General features: G+C 48.5%; 1 protein-coding gene across 8 annotated transcripts in view; it reads right to left on the minus strand.

Moving 5' to 3' along the window:
* Positions 1 to 18,938, minus strand: part of UBFD1 (ubiquitin family domain containing 1) — a 33,277-nt gene extending 14,339 nt beyond the window's left edge. For 2 of the 8 annotated variants that reach the window (XM_025416174.3, XM_025416173.3), the window contains exons 1-6: positions 18,671 to 18,935; positions 18,156 to 18,488; positions 16,786 to 16,994; positions 13,721 to 13,786; positions 13,461 to 13,566; positions 9,561 to 9,643 (exon numbers count right to left, since the gene is read on the minus strand). In XM_025416174.3, coding sequence (XP_025271959.1) covers positions 9,561 to 9,643; positions 13,461 to 13,566; positions 13,721 to 13,786; positions 16,786 to 16,994; positions 18,156 to 18,488; positions 18,671 to 18,695 — 822 coding nt within the window. In that variant the 5' untranslated portion in view covers positions 18,696 to 18,935. Of the gene's footprint in view, positions 1 to 3,123; positions 6,391 to 6,539; positions 7,090 to 9,560; positions 9,644 to 13,460; positions 13,567 to 13,720; positions 13,787 to 16,785; positions 16,995 to 18,155; positions 18,489 to 18,670 lie in introns of those variants that run through there. The other 6 variants (XM_025416177.3, XM_025416180.3, XM_025416172.3 and 3 more) reach the window with 6 other exon arrangements.
* Positions 18,939 to 19,010: the final 72 nt, after the last annotated feature.

Here is a 19,010-nt window from a genome sequence, read left to right on the forward strand (position 1 = left end):
GTGTTTGTAGGATCCCAAGCAAATGACAGATAACCAGCAAGAGCTCAAGAAAAACTCCGGACTGGAGCCGCGGGCTGGAGTCTGAGTGTCTGCAAGCTGGCCCCCTCCAGCTTCGATGTCCCCACAGTTAAGCCCTCAGCCTTACGGGCTTGAAGTGAGAATGACTTGACCTGGGATGTGTAAGCCTAAAGTGAAGTTTACCTCCTTCAAGGGCTGACCAGAGCTGAGAACTGAGTGAGAGGATTACCTACCACTAGAAGTTCTTTGAGCAAGTACATGCATTACTGTTTTCATCTTTAACATTGCAGCCGATGAATGTCAGGGTTCAAAGTTTAAAAATAGAACTTACAGGCACAAGTTAGTGCCCTTAAAACATACAGCTAAACCCCCAGAAAGAAATATACAAAAGAAAAGTAGCCGAGTTCTTTCCTCAGTTCTCAACAACAGGGTGCTATCCAGAGCACAGACTAACTAGAAGCAAAACCAGGTTCCAGTGGGAGCCTTAGTCACTGGCAGGCACGCAAGCCTGCCTAAGCCACTAGCTTCTCTGTGCCCGTGTCCTCTAATGGATAAAGTGGGGGTGACAAGGATGTGGCAAAGGGCTGGCAATAGAATGCACATGCATAATTTGACCCAGCCCCTGGCACATGGTAAGCCCCTTCAGGAGCTGAAGTCACAAGGCTTGAAGGCAGTGTTTGGAGCAAGCCCCTTACCAAGTAGCACTGGCTTGGCATCTAGCCCAAACCCTGCTAGGTGGCCTGCCAAAGCTGCTCCATTTTCTACAGTTTGGAGTGTTTGAAAGCCCCAGACTCATGATGAATAGACGTCAACTAGGACATGCCTTAGATGCTAAGGTTGCCATGTTTGTGTGTTTGTGGAGGGCAAGGGCCACAAGCCAATTAAGAGCTCCACCTGGCAAAGCAGAGTCCGGAGTTAGCTGACAACCTGACTTAAGTGCCCGCATTGGGCGAAGTCTGAGACTCTGGATTTTCGGGTTACATGAGCCAAATCATTTTGCCTACATCATGTGAATCAAGACTGTCACCGAAAATCAAGAGTTCTGAGTCCTGGAGCCCTGGAATCTGTGAGTCCTTGACTTAGATGTGGGAGGGGAGCAGAGTGATCAGTGGATGAGAGGATTCTGGCCGTGAGGTGCCATTTCCCAGGCGCCTCCTCAGAACCATAGCTCTGACCAATCATGAAAAAGCCAGGACATTAAAAAAGAGACTCAGGACATGAAAGGAAGAGATCAGGAGGTTCACAGTGAAAATTAAAATGAAAGAAATATAGGAGGAAAATAACTTTAAGGGGGGGGGGGAGAAAAAACAAGATTAGCAATAACAAAAGTTACCAATGGTATTGAAAAAAAACACAAGATTGGGGTAAAGATTTAAAAACAGGGTCATCTTTGTGGCTTGGTCAGTTAAACAACTCTTGATTTTGGCTCAGGTCATGATCTCAGGGTCCTGAGATCTACACTCAGCAGGGAGTCTGCTTGAGATGCTCTCTCTCTGCCCCTTCTGCTCATGCTTGTGTGTGCACACACGTTCTCTTTCAAATAAATCCATCTTTAAAAACCAGTTGGAGAAAACTAGCTCTAGAAGATATTTTGGTCTGTGTATCAGGTTATTATTGAACTGATATTTTTCTTGGGTGAGACAATGGTGTTATGCCTAAGGTGTGACAGTGTCATTCTGAGGAGAGGAGTGCTCAATGTCACGATGTCTGCATGTCTGTCAAACGTTCTGGCAAAATAAAGTGCATGTGTGTCTGGGGAAGATAGCAAGTGTGTGTGGTTAATATTTTAACAACTAGTGGACTTGGTGTAAAGTATGAGGTGGTCACTGTAGTGTATTTCAACTTTCTGTAGATTTGAAAATAACCAAAACAAAAGAAGAGAAACAGTGAGGAATTAAAATTAGGTAAGGCTGAGAGGGGTAAAACAGAAGCAAGAAACTTGAGAATTCAGAGTTATGAAATAGGGTGAACAGCAGCAAAGGTTCTAGATCAAAGCTAACAAGGCTTCAGATCAAAATGAGCCTTAAACTAGGGAGGGCCAGAGGGGTTAATCCTGGTTCAAAGAAGCCAAGTGGTGTTGGCAGAGAGCTCATGGGTGGGAAGCATGTCAACTTCCCACAGCATGGATGGGCTCACCAGAGCACCTCTTGAGCAAGAGTAGGAAGCAGTCATTGCCTCCTGCCGTAATGACTGTTCGCGGGATCCCTACTGCAGAAAGGGTTCTGTTAGTTACTACTGCTGAGAGAATGCCACACATCTCCCCAGAAGGTACGGTAAGATATTCAGGCTGGAGTTTATCCCATTCTCCATCTGAGGACAGTCAATCATCCTATTAGTCTGAAGGTGCCTGAAATAACTAAGCGTTCAAACCTGGGATAAAATCCAGAAGCACCCTCTGTACTAAGATTCTCCAGGTGGGCATCAGCCAATGTGCAGCACATGGCACAGTCCCCATCCACCCCTCTCCCTTATACAACAGATCCTTAAGAATCTGATAGCATCATTTCAGAATTGAGATACTGAGAAAAAAAAAAAATGCCAAGGGTGGGTGGTACCAGGTCAGAACCAGTTGTGAAAAACTGTATGACTCTTCATGGCCAGGACTGTTTTTGTCCTATTTTTTGAAATAGATCTCCCCTACCCCACCTTCACCCCTGGGTCTTTGCAGCTTGCCCCAAGAGCTGTAGCTCCATCTCAGTGTTTTATTAAACATGCCCTCGAAGGCCAAATGGCCAGGCAAAGTCACATGAAGCAATAGTCAGAAGGTGTAAGGACAGGAAGGCAGTTTCCCTCTGACACTAGAACATGGGAAGAAAGAAGGCTGCCCTAACTCGAGGTGTCTGACAAGTTGGTTGTTTTGGCTAACACAGTAAAAACAAAAACAAAAAACAAAATCAGTGTATCGATTATATTTCACAGGAACAAATTTGAATATGCTTTAAGCCAAATAAATAGACAGTAATAGAGTAGACCACAGCTGGCAACAAAACAAAACGAAACAAAACAAAACAAAACAAAACAACCAGCCCCAGGCCCATCCCCAATATCGGTCAATCCCCAGTATGGATTAGGCGCATGAAAAATTGGAAGGAAAAGGAGACGCAATTAATTATCAAACTTTAATTGATAGACTAATCTTACAGGATAAACAATAAGACAGCTAGTCAAGGTTACACTTTAAAAAAAAAAAAAAAAATCCAGCAGCGCAGATCTAATAGACTAAATACGTTCATCTCCTCCCAAACAGGCATTTGATTTAAAAACAGAAACCAGAACAGTGCGCACACCACAAGGAAACATGGTACTTACGTATATTGTCAAATAATTCTGCAGAACTCTTTAAGAAAGAAAAGGAAAGAGGTTTTTTTAGAAATTTAGAAAGCAGTAGAACCACCCAGCCTGGCAGGTAGATGTGCCAGATGTTCTGCACTTTGGAGGGCTCCTGACCACCTGTAACTTCAGAGAGGCCACCCGGCCCTATTAGGAAGGAAACAGGTGCCAATCCTGACTGGAGAGGACTTCCTCACAGAGCCTTAAGACAAAGGGACCACCCTTTTCCAAGACTACAGGCATGAACAGAGCAGCAAGGAGCAAGAGAAAGGTCTCCCCCAGAAGACGGGGTGGAAAGAAAGCCTGCCCTACACGGCCCTGGCACACGGTGTCTATCCCTTCCCCTTCGCTGCCCCAGCAAAGAACGGGAAGGCCAAGTGCAAGAGTCCAGGATGGCGCCTCCAGGCACATGGTTAGGAAGAGGAACAGGAAAGCAAGTCCCTTCTGGCTGAAATATGGCAACTTTTTCTGAGACGTGGCAAAGTGGCAGAGTCGGTCTCTTCGGCCCTCCGTAAGGTAGAGCAGCAGCTAAGGAGGCTACTAAGGCCTCACCAGCCCCCGCTGTGTCCACCAGGGCTCCCTTATCTCAGTTCAACCATGCCAAAAAAGAGCCAACGCTACTTGCCAAAGGCCCCGCTTCAATTAAAATACTTCATCCCAGAGAGTCCAGCAACTCACGAGTCTGCTTTTCAGAGGCCCAGACGGACAGAGACAGAGCTGCGCAAATCTGCCTGGGCCCTGGCCGGGGTTACCTGGTAGTGACTCTGCCAAGTGGCCTCAGAGAGGGAAGAAGGCCTGACATCTGTTAGCCAAAACCTGCAGGAGGAGTGCCAGCACAGACCCTGGAAGAGGCAGCAGCCCTCAGGAGGCTCAGAGAAGCACCCTGCACAGAAGAGATGGCAAGCCCCTAGCCTGCTCCCCGCATGCAGGAGCTCCTCCTCGAACCGGCTCCTCCTGATGCCACCCACCTGCATGTCTCCTGCAACGGCAAGGGAGGGCAAGACCCCGGGGAAGGAGCCCATCCCCCTCCACAGGGAAGGAAGTGCAGAGAAACACTCCTGAGGAAAAACGAACACTGTGATGCCTCCTATGGGGATGAAGACTTCCATTTACTAACACGGATTTAGGCAGTACATTCTGGACCATAAACAAGGTTAAGGAAGAGACCGCTCACGGGACCGAGTGACAAAACCGTGAATACTGCTGTGACCCAGACGTGGATCTAAGTCAAATACTTCTCCCAGTGGCTTCTGGTGCTGTCCACCTCTGCTTTCCCGAGGGCTCCCAGCAAGGTCTCGACGCAGACAGGGTCAGGAGCCAGAGCTCAAGATCGTTCTAGCAAATTTACTGAGCTCTGTAAAGCAATACTCCAACGGCTCTGTACGAAAAGATGTCATTGACATTATTATTTATATATAGTATCTTGAAGTAAGGAAAAAGCACCATTTTACGTAAAAGAAAAAGGCTCACACAGGCTTTGGTCCTGTCTAGAAATGACAGCAGCCTGAGTGAGAAGCAGTTTGGCCCTTGGGGAGCAGGGAGACAAGGGGACACACGCTCTCACTGGGAGGGAGGGAGGGCAGACAGCACGGGCACCCACCAAACAGGGCAAACGAGGAGACTGGCGGGAAGGGCCTCTGAGAGAGCAGCACTGCGAGGCCAGTCTGGGGACGGAGACACTGGCTTCACGACAACAAAAATGGGTGTGTGTGGCATTGTCAGGATACGTCTCCAGGACAGGGGCGCTGGCCAACAAAAAGGGCAGTATTCAAACCAAGAGGACCCTCTGCTTGCTACGTGATCATTTCCTCTGTGGGCCTGTCCTGCAGAGGGAGGCTCTGACAAGTAGCAAAGAAGCCCTTTTCTCCAGGAACTGCAGGCCAACGAGGACAGAAAAGCTGCAGTGACTGCTCCTTCTTCAAGGGATGACAAACAGGCAGTTTCTTGGATGCTACACTTCACATATGGTACGTGTGCCCCCCACAAAAGCAAGAGTAGGTTTCCCTGCCCAGAGGTATAACTGGGCATGGGCTACACCGTGAAAAGCACAAAGTCTGTCTACACGGGCTGGATTCCTGAACTACAGCTTGGAAGGGAAGGGCGTAGAGTATCATCGTTAACTGGCTCACAAATAGTCATCTTAGGCGAACACATGCTAATTACATTTCACAGAATGAGGGGGAACAGCCTAGAATCCAGAATGTGAAGTTTGGAAAATCTTTCGCCAAACCTTACTATGAGAGTCTGCAGCCAGGGAGAGGAGAATTGCAAAGACAGCCAGCAGAGAAACAGCGAAGAGCACAAAGGGTATCAATCACCAAGAGACTTGCCCTCGTGTCAGAGTCGATCGAGCCATAAGGAAACAACAGAAGCTCACGTGTACCAAGAACGTAAGGGCTAAAACCAGAAGAGGGTGAGCTAATCACGAAAGCAATTTATCCCATTTTCGATGTTTAAATACATCGGCCGACCCACTAGGTCAACATGTCTTTTAATTGAGAAAGGCAGCATCTCTGAACCTGGGATGAAGGACACTTGAACATAATGCATGAGCAGAAGGACCAAATGGAGAAGCACAATTGAAATAATCATTGGACTGCTTAAGAATTTCTCAGAACTTTGAAAGAAAGAAGATCTGGGCCTGTGGCTCTATGGCTGTAGATACGGTCTTCCATCCAGCTCCTCCTAGAAGAGGCGTCTGTCAGCCCGGGAACTGTGGCTTTTAGGCAGCGTAGCCCAGGCACACCCATGCCAGGTTGGGCCTTGAAGCCAAACAGTGAGGGCATTGGACAACCAGGATACGAGCAGACACCAGGGCCCAAGGGGCAAGACGTTTAGACAGGAGTCACTGTGAGATACTCCGCTGCTCGACAAACAGCACAGCAAGCGCGACAGCTCCCTGTCCTAGACCAAACAGCTCTTCCTCTCCCACCGCGCATTCTCAAGCAGCAGCATGGTGGGAGAAAGGCCAGGAGAGGAAGCTTTGATGAGGTACAAAAACAGGAACTGACATCTTTGGGTTTTTGAAACAAAAACTCAAATCTAGGAAGTGAGAACATAAAAAAGGGAAAAGAATTAAATCTGAATCAATGGACAGAAAAATATGGCTTACTAACCCACCCTCATTTTGCATACAATTTTATACGAAAAGGATAAAAACAAAAACCCAACTCATCACAACGCAGTCCAAATGTTTGCAACCAAAGATTTATGAAAATATTTCAGTTGAAATTGTTTTAAAAAAAATTAAAAGGAAACCAGCAAGCTTTTGATCATTCCTTTCTAAACAAAATTGGTAGATCTACTCTCAAACACACTTAAGAGTATTCCACACAATATGTTCGGAACTCAGATTTATTGATTTCAACCGTGTTGACTTTAAAAATGGTATGAAGCTGACTGCCAGAAAAGGGAACCGGCGATTTTAAGTTAAAATTAAGCTAATGGTGAAAGTACATCACCTCTGGCTTCAGTCCCCACATCGCCTTAGAGTGGATATAGGTTTTTTGTTTGTTTTTTTTTTTGTTTTGAACAAAGTCCCAGAACTCTGAAATCCAGGGATGCTGCAGGCCTCTCCCAGCAATGTCCTTCACTTTGGGTCAGTCTCCTGGGCCAGAGGTGAAAGTGCTTTCAAAAATACTGCCACTTCCCCAGCACAGTGTCTTTGATTGCATCCACATATTGAGTTGGGACCCAGTACACCCAGTAGTAAGAGGCTTCCGTGGGGCCCAACTGAAACGCCTGGAAGGGAAAAAGGAAAACCAAGCGGTACTTCAGAGGTCGGGAGACTGAGCAAGCAGCACGACAAACATGAGGGCTGAGAAGTGAGTTAACTAAGGGAAGGGAGAAACTGCACATGGAGAGCATTCTCCTGGTCCCCCCCACGCTCCCCCCAAAAAAGGTGGTGGAGGGTTAAGCATAGCCGACCCTAAAGCAGTGGCTCCCAAACATGAGTGTGCATCAGAACCATCTGGAAGGCTTATTAGAACAGACCGATTGGACTCCACCCCCTAGAGTTTCTGATTTGGGAAGGTCTTGGGCCTGAGAATCTGCATTGCTAACAAGATTCCCCAGTGATGTCGTCCTTCCTGATCCAGAGACCAGTTTGAGAACCACTGCCCTAGAAACACTGTCACACATGCACAAAGAAACAGATCGGAGTGCTCACAGAAGCACTGTCAGGACTGGTAACCACCTGGAAACAACCTACATATCCATCAGTCAGGGAATGCAAAATTAAAAGTGACGTGGCCTATTCGAATGAATGCGGGATTATTTTTCAAAGGCATGAACTGAATCTACAGTTAATACAGACAGATCACAATGTTGAACCAAAACCAGCAAGTTGCAGAACGATACATACCATGATACCATTTACGAAAACTGAAAAAACACAAAACAGTACTGTATCTCATTCATGGGCTTATACGAACACAAAAGCAGAGAGCTGGGAAGGATCCACGTGAGAAATCATGCTCATGGTAATGGGGGAGGGGAAGACAATGGGGACGTAATCACTGTTGGTAGATTTTCTTTTATTTTAAAAAAAAAACGTTTAAAAGCAATTCACAAAATATTTACAAGTCATTTCTTAGTGATGGATATATGGGTTTGTTCAACTCTGTTCTCTTCTGCATTTTTAAATGTTTCTCTAAGAATGAAAAGCACAGCCATCCCTCTCTAATGTGAGCTAGGATACCATTAATCTAGCTACTTAAATGGCATCTGCAAATTGAGCAAAGGACTTTCATTCAGAAAGAGGTTGAGGTGCCACTTCATGGCATTGAGGAAAGACAAGGGACGATCACGACCACTCCACCAGAAATGACCTGATAGATAAGCTTCTGAACTGAGTATTAAAGTGTTAGCCATCCAAACTGCTTTCTTAAAGGACGTCTGAAATGGTCCGCTCAACTTTTTGGGAACCCCACTCCCCCGGCTGCCTGAAAAGTGGGGCTGCGAATGCCACAGGGCAAAACAGGTAATAGGAAAGACCCAAAAGGGAGTGAAGGGGCTCAGCTAAAAACATCTAGAAGCCGACTTTGTCAACAGGAAAAATCACCAAGTAGGCAGAATGAATCCGTCTGCCACCCTTTAAGGACGAGGGGTGAAGGGCTGCCAGAGGGCCTGCAAGCAGCCCCCTGGACGTTGCCACTCCCAGGACATCCAGGAGCCCTGCTGCAGCCTGGGGCCTGCAACCCCAGCCAGGGCCTGGCTTTAGGGCCTCTGAGTGGACACACACCAACAGGGCAAGGGAGGGGACCTGTCTGACTTTTCCCTCGAGCCAGGAGACCTGCCATCCTCCCAGAAGAGAACCTCCAGAACTCCAGCCCCCTTTCCCTGGGATCTTCCAACACCTCCCTCTGCAGGGGATTTTTCCAATACCGATGCACAGGTCAAGCCACTTGCTGCTCCTTGTCCCTGGAACGGGGCCGACACGGCTACAGCGCTGTTGGCTGCCGCTCAAATATCTGTCTCCCCCCAGCTTACTACTGGCTCAGGTCGGGTCCCTGTCATAGTGATCATAGTGACTTTGGGGTTCAAATAACTAAACTGGACTCCTAAAGTGTCCCCTCCTAACAGTGCTGGGAAAATACAGGAGTTTGCCTAAGCTGCTCCATGCACTGCCTCACTGAATTCTTGGCTTTGTTCTGTACGAACCTGGGGAGTGCCTCCAAACGTTCTGTCTTGGAAAGAATAGCCTGCTCTCTTTAGAGTACACCTCCATACAAATGATGACCATGGACCCCGTCCTCCCCGTGGTGTCCTCAGCCACGTGATGGCTGCTGCCTGAGAAGAGTACCACTTCCACGGAAGGAGACCACCCGGTGTCCTCACAAATGCCAAGGCTAGTGGGAGATTTTGTTTTATACACAGGACAAAAGTTAAAATGAAAACCCACAAGCCAATCCTCCTCTTTGTGTTTATTTTCCTGATCTAAAGACAAAAATATTACATAGAAGAGGAAGGTAAAGATATAAAACATATCCCCTTTAAACTGATGGGAGGGGAGCGGTGGGTGTTGCAAAATAAACTTAGGAATAGGTCACAGATTGAGTTCAAAGTAGATGAAGAAAACGTGAGGGTCTTAAAACTGCATCTTCTGAATATTGAGCTCACTTCTTCAGTTAAGAAAGCTCAGAACTCCATTCCCTGCTAGCTGAGCAGAAGCAGGAGTGCAGTGAGAGGCTAAACCACGCCGGGCTACTTACCATCATGTGGTAGTCTTCATGTCCTTCGATAGGTTCACTGACCACATTTTTAATGGAGCCCATGGGCAATTTCTCAGTCCGCTCTAGTTGAGAGGGATTACAGTGATTACTCAAAGGCCCTCCTGTCCACTCCTGTGACTCTGCAGTCCCTCATCAGGGCTGGTGGCTCTGGGGATCTACTGTAATCGCAAGTCTCCCACGTGCTCTAAGGACGACGGGACGGGGTCTTCTGACCAGTGTACCCAGAGCTTTGCCTGGCTGTTGGGAACTTCTTGGGAGCAAATAGGGAACAAGACTTGCCCAGGGCATATATTAAAGGTCTCTGGGAGCAGAGTGAGCACCTTCCTGGTGGTATTTTTAAAAGTCTGGCAATTTATAAATACCCAAGGATTTCCACTGCAGCCTTCTTGCCCGAGCCCCACGTTGACTAAGGTCATTGGCGCCTGGGGGAGGGACAGTCAAGAGGACCAAGAACAAAGGCAACAGCATGCCCCCGTGGCTCGCAGGGGCAGGGAGTGCTTAGGGCTTTCAGACTAGTCTCTATCCCATCCTCCTCCTCACTTGCCCTCCCACCCCTCGCCCCATTCCCTCTCCCAGTTCCCCACCCTCCATAAACACACACCTGAGAAAGTGCTCTTAAACATTTACAACCTTTCATTGTACCTCAAGGTACCACTTATCATGGGTGGAGGGGAGCAGAAGACATTTTGCAGCAAGTTTAAGGATGGCAGGTAAGAGAGAGGTGGCAGTGAAGGATGGCAGGAGTGAGAAGAGACCGTAGGAAGTAAGCCCAGTCCCACAGCGTGGGGCAGGAGGCAGAAGGGGAGGCGCAGTACCTGTGCTACAAGAACCCACCCCCCAGGAACAGCAGACACAGCAGGGATGGGGGAAGTTCTCAGCCAAGTTAAATCAAGTCAGAGAAAAACCCATTACAGCCTCTGCAGAGAAAAATCTGGAAGAGGGAGAATCTGCCAATGGAGGAGTTGACAAAATGGACCTGGAATTCAGAGGTCTGGGTTCTAGCCTAGCTGGTGACTGGAGACGTTTGACTTCTAGCCCATGGGCCTTGGTGTCTGAAAAACGGGTAGTGGGGAGAACGGACATGAAGATGTCCATTCAGGTTGTGACTTTCAGTGGCTCTAAAACAGTGACCCACAGGCAGGACCTGACCAGCAGCTGTTTTTAAGATCAAAACTGTTTAAAACACTGGCCACCTTGAAATGTCCAGAGATTCCACTCAAAAATATAAATTTCTGGCTTCTCTTAAAAACCCCATCCTGGGCCCACATTCCTGAGTGACAGCAATGAGCTGGATCAAGCTGGACAGCCCCACTATGCACAGGGCACGGGCTCCCCCGGTGGCTCCTCCCATCTGCGTTTCCTGCCTAAGGCTGATTCTATTAGCTTGGGAGCTTGAGGCTGTGAGGACTACCTCCTCCACAAGCCACCACCGAGAGTCTAAGCTGCAAGGAGGAACCCCTGAGTGTCACTGGGTAAAGTGCCCTCCCCACCCCTGCCCCCACCCCAAGAAAGAGGCCAACCAGCTGCTGGGATGGTCACTTCACAGCAGCTTCTTGCCAGTGGAAAGATGAAGCCGGTGGCTGGCGGCCAACTCCCAGAACAAGCTGTCCTGCTGGGAGGGTGCTTCTGACACTCAGATGCCAAGACTCCTGGGCCAGTGAGAACACTGCCTGACATTATGCTGGTCCAGTGATCTGTTCGAGTGCAAACCTCAGCCTTGTTGCCTGTGAACACAGTAGTCCTAAGCCATGCTCCTGGTGAGAAAGGAGGCTTTCAAAAGCTTGGAAACTCCAACATGTCAAGGTTCTTTCGAGTGCCTTCTTGCCAAGGGAGAGAAAACCTCCACCACTGGTACGGGAGGTTCTGGTTCAGGCCTGCGGTGAGGTTGGGCTTCCTACACAACCTCCTAACAGGGCAACATTTCCTGAGGAACCAAAGAGCACTTACAGGCGTAATCCTCATCCGGCCTCCCCTGCAGGCCTCCGCCACTGGCCCCCATCCTCCCAGCCCACAGGTGACTCCCTGTACCAGCCCTAGCAGCTGCCTTCCATTAGACCGCCTGGGAGAGAAAGTGGAGGTCAAGGAAGAGGCAGGCAATGGGGAAGTCAGCGAGACAACGGAGAACTAAGCCCAATCACCTACAAAGTCATGGACGAGGAGGGGTCTGAGAGCAGCAGGGCAGCTCAGGGTGAGGGGAACAGAGCATGTACCCGGGGAAGGATTCGAAGGCCCACTGGAACACGGAGGGAAGCCCTCACGTGCTCTGCAACACTTGCTCTAACCACGAAGTTAGAAGCGAGGGTGAAATGAAGGACACACAGCAAGTTATCACAAAATCATGAGAAGACTCCTGCGCTTTTGGCACTTCGGTCTTTGTTCACTTTAAGAACCAGCCTAGAGCGACAAACGAGAATGCCTGGGTCGGCATTTGGAATGATAAAAACACTTCACATCCCATAGTGCCACTGATTCCCTTTCAGAAAACTTGAAGTCCCGCTTGAAGCAGAGTCCTACAGGATGGTCTGTCCCTAGAACCAGCTAACCTCATGTGACGGGACCCCCTAAACTTCTCTTTAGCGTTTACCTCTAACACTGAACACCTACAGAGCTGACAAGAATCAGGTGAATTAGGCATGTTTGGTTCCCTCCGGACAAACAAGTTAGGGAGGAATGAGTGCTCTGGGGATGTAAATGGAACACTCTATGAACAGAAGCAGGAGGACTTCATTTGGAAGGTGGGAGAGGAGTTGGGGACGGCTTCATTAGGAGAGGACATTTAAGTAGGGCTTTGGGGGAATCTCTCAACAACAAGGAATGGGAAGAAAGCATTCCAGGCAAGGGCCTAGTAGGAGCAAAGATGCTGGGCCGTGCAGAGCACGGTGAAAACTGCAGGCTGATGCAGCTGAAGCCCAGAGCATGTAAATGGGGCAAGCGGGGCAGAAGGCCAGGTCCAAAATTTGACAACACTGGATGCTGCGTTTAGGCATTTGAACTTGGCCTGGAAGAGCCAAAAGTTTTTGAGCAGGGTAACCAGGGAGGAAGACAGGGAGGACAGAACAGAACACAGGGCAGGGAAATAGGTTAACTTGCTTTAACAAACCAAGTTTAAGATTGCAAAGAGTCTGAACTGGCACAACAGAGTGGCAAAAAAAAGGGACACAGATAATTTTGGAGTGTAACTGACAAGACTTTGAACCGTCTGGGGGAACAGTGGGGGAGGATAGTCAGAAACAGTTCCCAGCCAACAGCAAGCAGCAAGCCCGTCCCACTAGGCACAGGCAGAGGGAGGTAGAGGCAGGCAGAGCACAAACAGGGAGGGAAGAAGGGGCAGGTCCTCAGTACGAGGAAAACATACCTAGCACGGGGACAGACTCTGACCTCCAGGGGTCAGGCAGGTGACAGGACGTGAACAAAGCTGATTCCATACAGAGTACGCGGACAGGAAGCACTGTGGCATGGCTCATCTGAACCTACTACTTGGCTCCAGCTGATCGCTGCCAGGTGAGAATGCAGATCCAGAATAGCTAGACCTTTTGTTTTGTTTTGTTTTCAAGAGAAGCCCCAAAACCCCCACATCAGATCAAGTGAAATTTCTTGGTTTTTACAGAACGTGCAGAAATCCAAAAATCTCTGGGACCTCTGGTTTTGGGTACAGAGTGAAGAGCCACTGTTGATGGATCGGCCCTGACAGAAGACTGAAAAGAATGAGGGAAAAGGGTCCAAACAGAAGGTGAGCCATCTAGAAGCAAAGACAGAAAGCCAAGAGCACGCAAAGCACAGTGAAGAGAGATTTCAGGTGAAGCACAGTTGCACCCAAGACCAAGTGCTGCTGGGTGCCCGAGGCAGCAAGCCAGGAAGGGACGGAGGGCAGGAACCTACCTTTAGTGCCGATCCACAGCTGGTCTTGTTCTAGCTTGAAGGTGAGCCTCACTTTGCCTCCGGACTTATTGTACATGCCAGATAAGGGTACCGTCGGCAGGCGTTCCTGGAGGCAAAAGAACACAGTGACAGACAGAGACCGGAAACAAAGACAAGGAAGGACAAGGCACAGGACATGGGGACATGATCACAGGAACCTCAGAAAGGCACAAGTGAGGACTGATTCGTTTTCAGAATGCTCATGAAGGAGTCCACCTTACCTGGGCACCCTTAACAGATGGCATCACATCTTCGGGTTTTCCTTTATCCAACACTTTCCTGTGTTGCTATAACGTAAGTCAGAAAAAAATCATCAATCAATTGACGGCATCTTAGTCATGTTACTACCTTTCCGAAAAAGAGGAAGAAAGCCTTTGTGTTTTGGTTCAAAAGCTTTTAATGGGTACAGATTATGGGTTCTCTGACATTAAAGAGCAGTGCTGTCGGGCAGCAAGGTCTCTGATGATAGAAATGTCCTACATCTGTGCCATCTGAAACAGCAGCCAGGAGACACTTGTGTCTGCAAAGCTCTTGCAATGTGGCTAGGATGACTGAGGAACTAAACTCCCAATTTTACTGAATTTTAAGAAGCTTTATGTGGCTGCCATTTTAGACATCAAAGTTCTAGAGCAACTGAGGTTTCCAGATTACTCATTCAAATAAACTCTATCCTCTCCTCTGACAAAAAAAAAAAAAAAAAAAAGGCCACTGAAAGGCATAAGCATTAGGCTAAAGTGAACCACAAAGGGTGTTGTCCTCCTGGTAGGTACAAAATGACAGCCATTTCCGTCAGCTGAAACTCCTAGAGAAACTTATCACAATGCTGGTAGTCAGCCTAATTGCCTACAAGGGGCATTTCCTCAACATATGGAAACTCAGACTACTGCAGAAGTCAGCCTCACCCTCAACCTCAGCTAAACAGAAAGCCAGGAGAGACAATATTTTCAAGTAAAATGCCCATTACCCTGCAGTTATGGGCAGTTAACAGAGGCTTGAGGTTAACAAGCCTCTGACTCTGTCCTCCCGGGGGGGTGTTGAGGCAGCCCTGTTAAGGTTTGTCAATAGGCTCACAGCTCCCTAAAACAGTTCTTGAGCAGCCCAAATGCCTGAGCTTGTCTCCTCTCCACCTGTGGCTTTCTAGGTCACTATCTGGTAAGGCCGAAACCATGGAGCAGTGAGTGGGTGAAGGGAGGCAACTCCACCGAATTTAACCATCACATGGTCATGAGCCACTTGCAGCCCTCACTGGCACGGCAGAAACCTTCTGGCAGGGGGATACGCTCAATGCTGCCAGACTGCTAGCAGAAGCTCCCCATACGTTATCAGCCCCAGATTCCTGAACACGCTGACAAGACGCCAGGAGAATGGGTCCCTCTCATTAGGCCACATTAGGCCTCATAACTGGCCATCTACAAAACAGAGCAGCAGAGATTAACAGCTTAATTCGACTATTTTGCAAGCACCTTTTGAAATAATTTTCTCTGTACTGTGGAAAACAATTGAAGGCCGTTAAGCTGCCATTGGTAACTCAAAGCTTTTGTTTAAAAAGCATGTAATGGGGATGCCTGCCTGAGTGGCTCAGCAGTTGAACGTCTGCCTTCCGCTAGGGCGTGATCCCGGGATCCGGGATCAAGTCCCATATCTGGCTCCTTGGAGGGAGTCTGCTTCTCCCTCTGCCTGTGTCTCTGCCTCTCTGTGTGTCTCTCACAAATAAATACATAAAATCTTAAAATAAATAAAAATAAAAAGCATGTAATGCTCCAAGGGTGTGATCAGTGGAACACACAGTCACCCCTGACAAGCTCACATTCGACAAATTCTTTTTTTTAAGACTCTATTATTTATTCATGAGAGACACAGAGAGAGGGGCAGAGACAGGCAGAGAAGCAGGCTCCATGCAGGGAGCCTGACGTGGGACTCAATCCCAGGTCTCTAGGATCACACCCTGGGCTGAAAGCAGCACTAAACCGCTGCGCCACCCTGGCTGCCCACATTTGGCAATTTCATATACGTGGCAGCGAAAACAGATAAATGGAAAAGTCAATTGGTTACATTTTGACCTCATATTTGAGGGTGAAAAGGTCCAAATAAATACCTTTTGGATGTTAATACAGGCTCACAACTCCTTACCTAAAACCCTACAGACAGATGTTTTAGATTTTTATAAAACCCAAGTCTTACAAACTTTATAAAGACTACAAAGTTTAAGAACACCTTATACATTATCCTCTACAGGATCCAGGGCAGCACCTTATCATCAAACACATTAACATTTCTATAGCAAACTATGAATATTCACACTAATTCTGGTCAAGTTTTGGAAACATGCATAGAGAATTATGGGCCTATAACACAACACTATCCTTCTCACACTGTTAGCCATATGCCTTGGTGCCTAGGGTCACTAAAACTGATTTTGGTTCCAACTGATCTACTCTGAACAAGCAAAACAAAACAAAAAATGAAAAAACCCCAAATTGGTTTACTCTACTCAGGAACAGGTTGAGAATATCTGTTTTCCTGGAAAACTGCTAACCATGGCCAAGAGGTTCCATGACAACAGAGCGGGGTTTGCTGGGTGGTAAGACTGCAAGTAATGGTTCTTCCAAACAGTCCCCCTGTAGTGAAATACTCTCACTTTTCCTAATTACAAAAGGAATTTTCATGGCTACAATGAGCACAAGACAAGGCTGGATCTCTTCCATCCAAAGTGAGCAAAAGAATATGAAAAAATCAGGCCCCCAATTCATGGACCAGGAGGGGAAAAAAAAAACCCAAAGCTGGTGTAGTTATGTTCCTAGTCAGCTTCGTTTGGCTTCCTGAAAAAGTTAGTTTTAGAGGAACCTCTGAAAGATGCTGAGTTCAATGGCTATCCAGAAATGGCTTGTTGACTTGGGGAAAACCACAAACCAAAAAACAAATGTAAGCACTTGTACAACATGTGGGGTTAATTCTAATTCTGGTGGCATTTTTTTCTGGCACTAAACAGAGGAGAAAAACTCACATCTGATTCCTTTCAATACCTGGTCTGAAGCCTGCCTTTACAAAGATCTTATCCTAAAGTAAATAGACTTGAGACACACTGACCCGCCAGATGAGACAAAGTTGCAAATCTCAGGTACTTGTCACCTTCACTCAACAGCCAGCCGCACCCAACTGCTGCCATAAATTTCCATCATGGGCCCTGTCCGAAAAGGAGCTTATTCTAGGGAGAATATAACCAGCCAAGGCTCCAGAAGACAAAGCCTCAAACTTCCCAAGATTAGCAATCACATGACAAACTCACTTTCTGCCTGCAGAGTGGCTCCTTCTTGTTCTCTTCGGCCTTTGCATCCTGCTGGGCAGCATCTTTGGGTGTGTTTACAGCTAAAACATCATTTATCGTGGAGCCAACCACCATGATCTTGGCTCCGCTGGTCACTTTTATTTCTCTCAACGTCTTATCCTCGGGGACAAGTCCCTTATACATGACTTTCTGCATGGCAGGAGGGAGACCTTGGGAAGAGGTAGGAGACAAGTGAAAGGAAGGTATGAAAAACGTATCTAGACCACAGCAGTGTGGCAACAGACACAATATTTCCAATGAATATTTGCCACCATATTTGCGCACTCGGGCAACTCACAATCTCTCTGAGCCAGTTTCTAAAATTTTATATTGTGAAGCCAATATATCCTTGTGTGTGGACTCCTCTTAAGGATTAAGGAATAAAACAAACAGAACACCTAGCGCAGTATCTGCTACTAATTGTTCAATAGTATTAGCTATCATTCATTCCAAGTTGTTTCTCAATCCTCTGATCACCCAAATACTAAGTGAGAATCCACAGGCCTAAGTGATACAGAAACCGGTAAGGATAAAGTTTTTTTTTTTTTTTTTTTTGGGGGGGGTGGATAAAGTTCTTATCTTTATGGAGCTAACAGGCTACACAAAACCTAAAAAAAAAAAAAAAAATCATTTCAGCAGGCAAAGTGCTGTAAACAAAACTAAAAACTAAATAGGAGGGATCCCTGGGTGGCGCAGCGGTTTGGCGCCTGCCTTTGGCCTAGGGCACGATCCTGGAGACCCGGGATCGATTCCCACGTCGGGCTCCCGGTGCATGGAGCCTGATTCTCTCTGCCTGTGTCTCTGCCTCTTTTTCTCTCTCTGTGACTATCATAAATAAATAAAAATTAAAAAAGATATATTTTAAAAACTAAATAGGAGGATCTGTGAAAGGGCCAAATGACAGTCAACAGCAATGCTTCCTAAATTTCCCTTATGAGAATCACCCGAGAGATTTGCTAAAAATACATTTCTGGCCACATTCCAGAGCCACTGAATCAAACTCTCCAGGGAAGAGGGTTTGGAAGCTGCAAATTTAACATGTGCCTCCGATGATTTTCATTAGAGATGTTTGGGGCACTGATTATAGGCCTGGGCCTAAGATTCGGACCTGGGCTTGAATTTCAGCTCAGCCACTTCCTAGCTCTTTGATCTTGGGTCTCATTTTCCCCATCTGAAGAATGGGAATCCTACACTTACCCCGGACACCTGTTCTAAGCATTAAGGAAGCGGATGCCAAGAGGGTGGTCAGTGCGTGCCCACAGTAGGAGCACTAGGAATCCGCAGGCGGGGTGGGGAAGGCTGCCCGGCGCTGACAGCGCCGCGGCGATTACCTGTAATCGAGTGAATCTTCTGTTTCAGCTCGGAACCTGTGCTGTCCAGGGGGAACTTCACGTCGTGTTTAGTCTTGTTCCAGATGATCTTCAGGTCCACCAGCTCCCTGCCGGCGCCGCCGCCGGCGTCTTCGCCGTTGCTGACCGAGGCCTGGGCCGCAGGGTCCCCAGGGGGCTGGGCCGGGGCTGGCTGCAGGTTGCCTCGCGCCGCGCAGGAGTCCTCGGCCGCCGCCGCCCCCGCCGCGGCTTCGGCCTCCACGCAGTTCAGGGGCCGCGCGGGGGCCTCGGTCGCCACCGTCTCGGCCTCCGTGTCCATGCCAGGTTCCTCCATGCCTGCAAGGGGGTTAGGGGGTGGGCGCTCGCCGCAGGCTGGGCCTGGGACCGAAGCTTGCACGGGCGCCGCCGAAGCTCCCCTCCCGAGCCAGGCTACTCCCCAGCGCCCAGGGCCGCATCCCTCCCGGAGGCCCGCTTCACCTGGGCCCAACCCGGGCGCCCGCCACCGCCGCCACACTCACCATCCGGGGCTCCGGCCGCCGCCATGATGATTGTGTACAACACCCACCGCTCCCGCAAAGGCCGCCGGGAAAAAGCGAGTTAGCTGAGATTGGCCCCCGCAGCAGCCCCTAATCTCGCACAGCCTGGCCGGAAACAGGTGGACGTTTCTATGGAGACCCGCCTCCTCCGCTTCCCCGGCCCGGCCCCTGCCACGCTTTAGCTTTCGAGAGAGCCGAGGGGGGCGGGTCCGAGAAACAGCCCGCTTGATGGATCCTGCCCCCTAGAGGCCGAGTGGGGCCGCAGCTGCGCTGCGGGGGCGTGGGCTTGCAGGCTAGACGGCCTGTACCTTTAAGGGGCGGG

This window comes from Canis lupus, chromosome 6 (assembly GCF_003254725.2).
Source record: "Canis lupus dingo isolate Sandy chromosome 6, ASM325472v2, whole genome shotgun sequence".
NCBI classification, from domain to species: domain Eukaryota; kingdom Metazoa; phylum Chordata; class Mammalia; order Carnivora; family Canidae; genus Canis; species Canis lupus.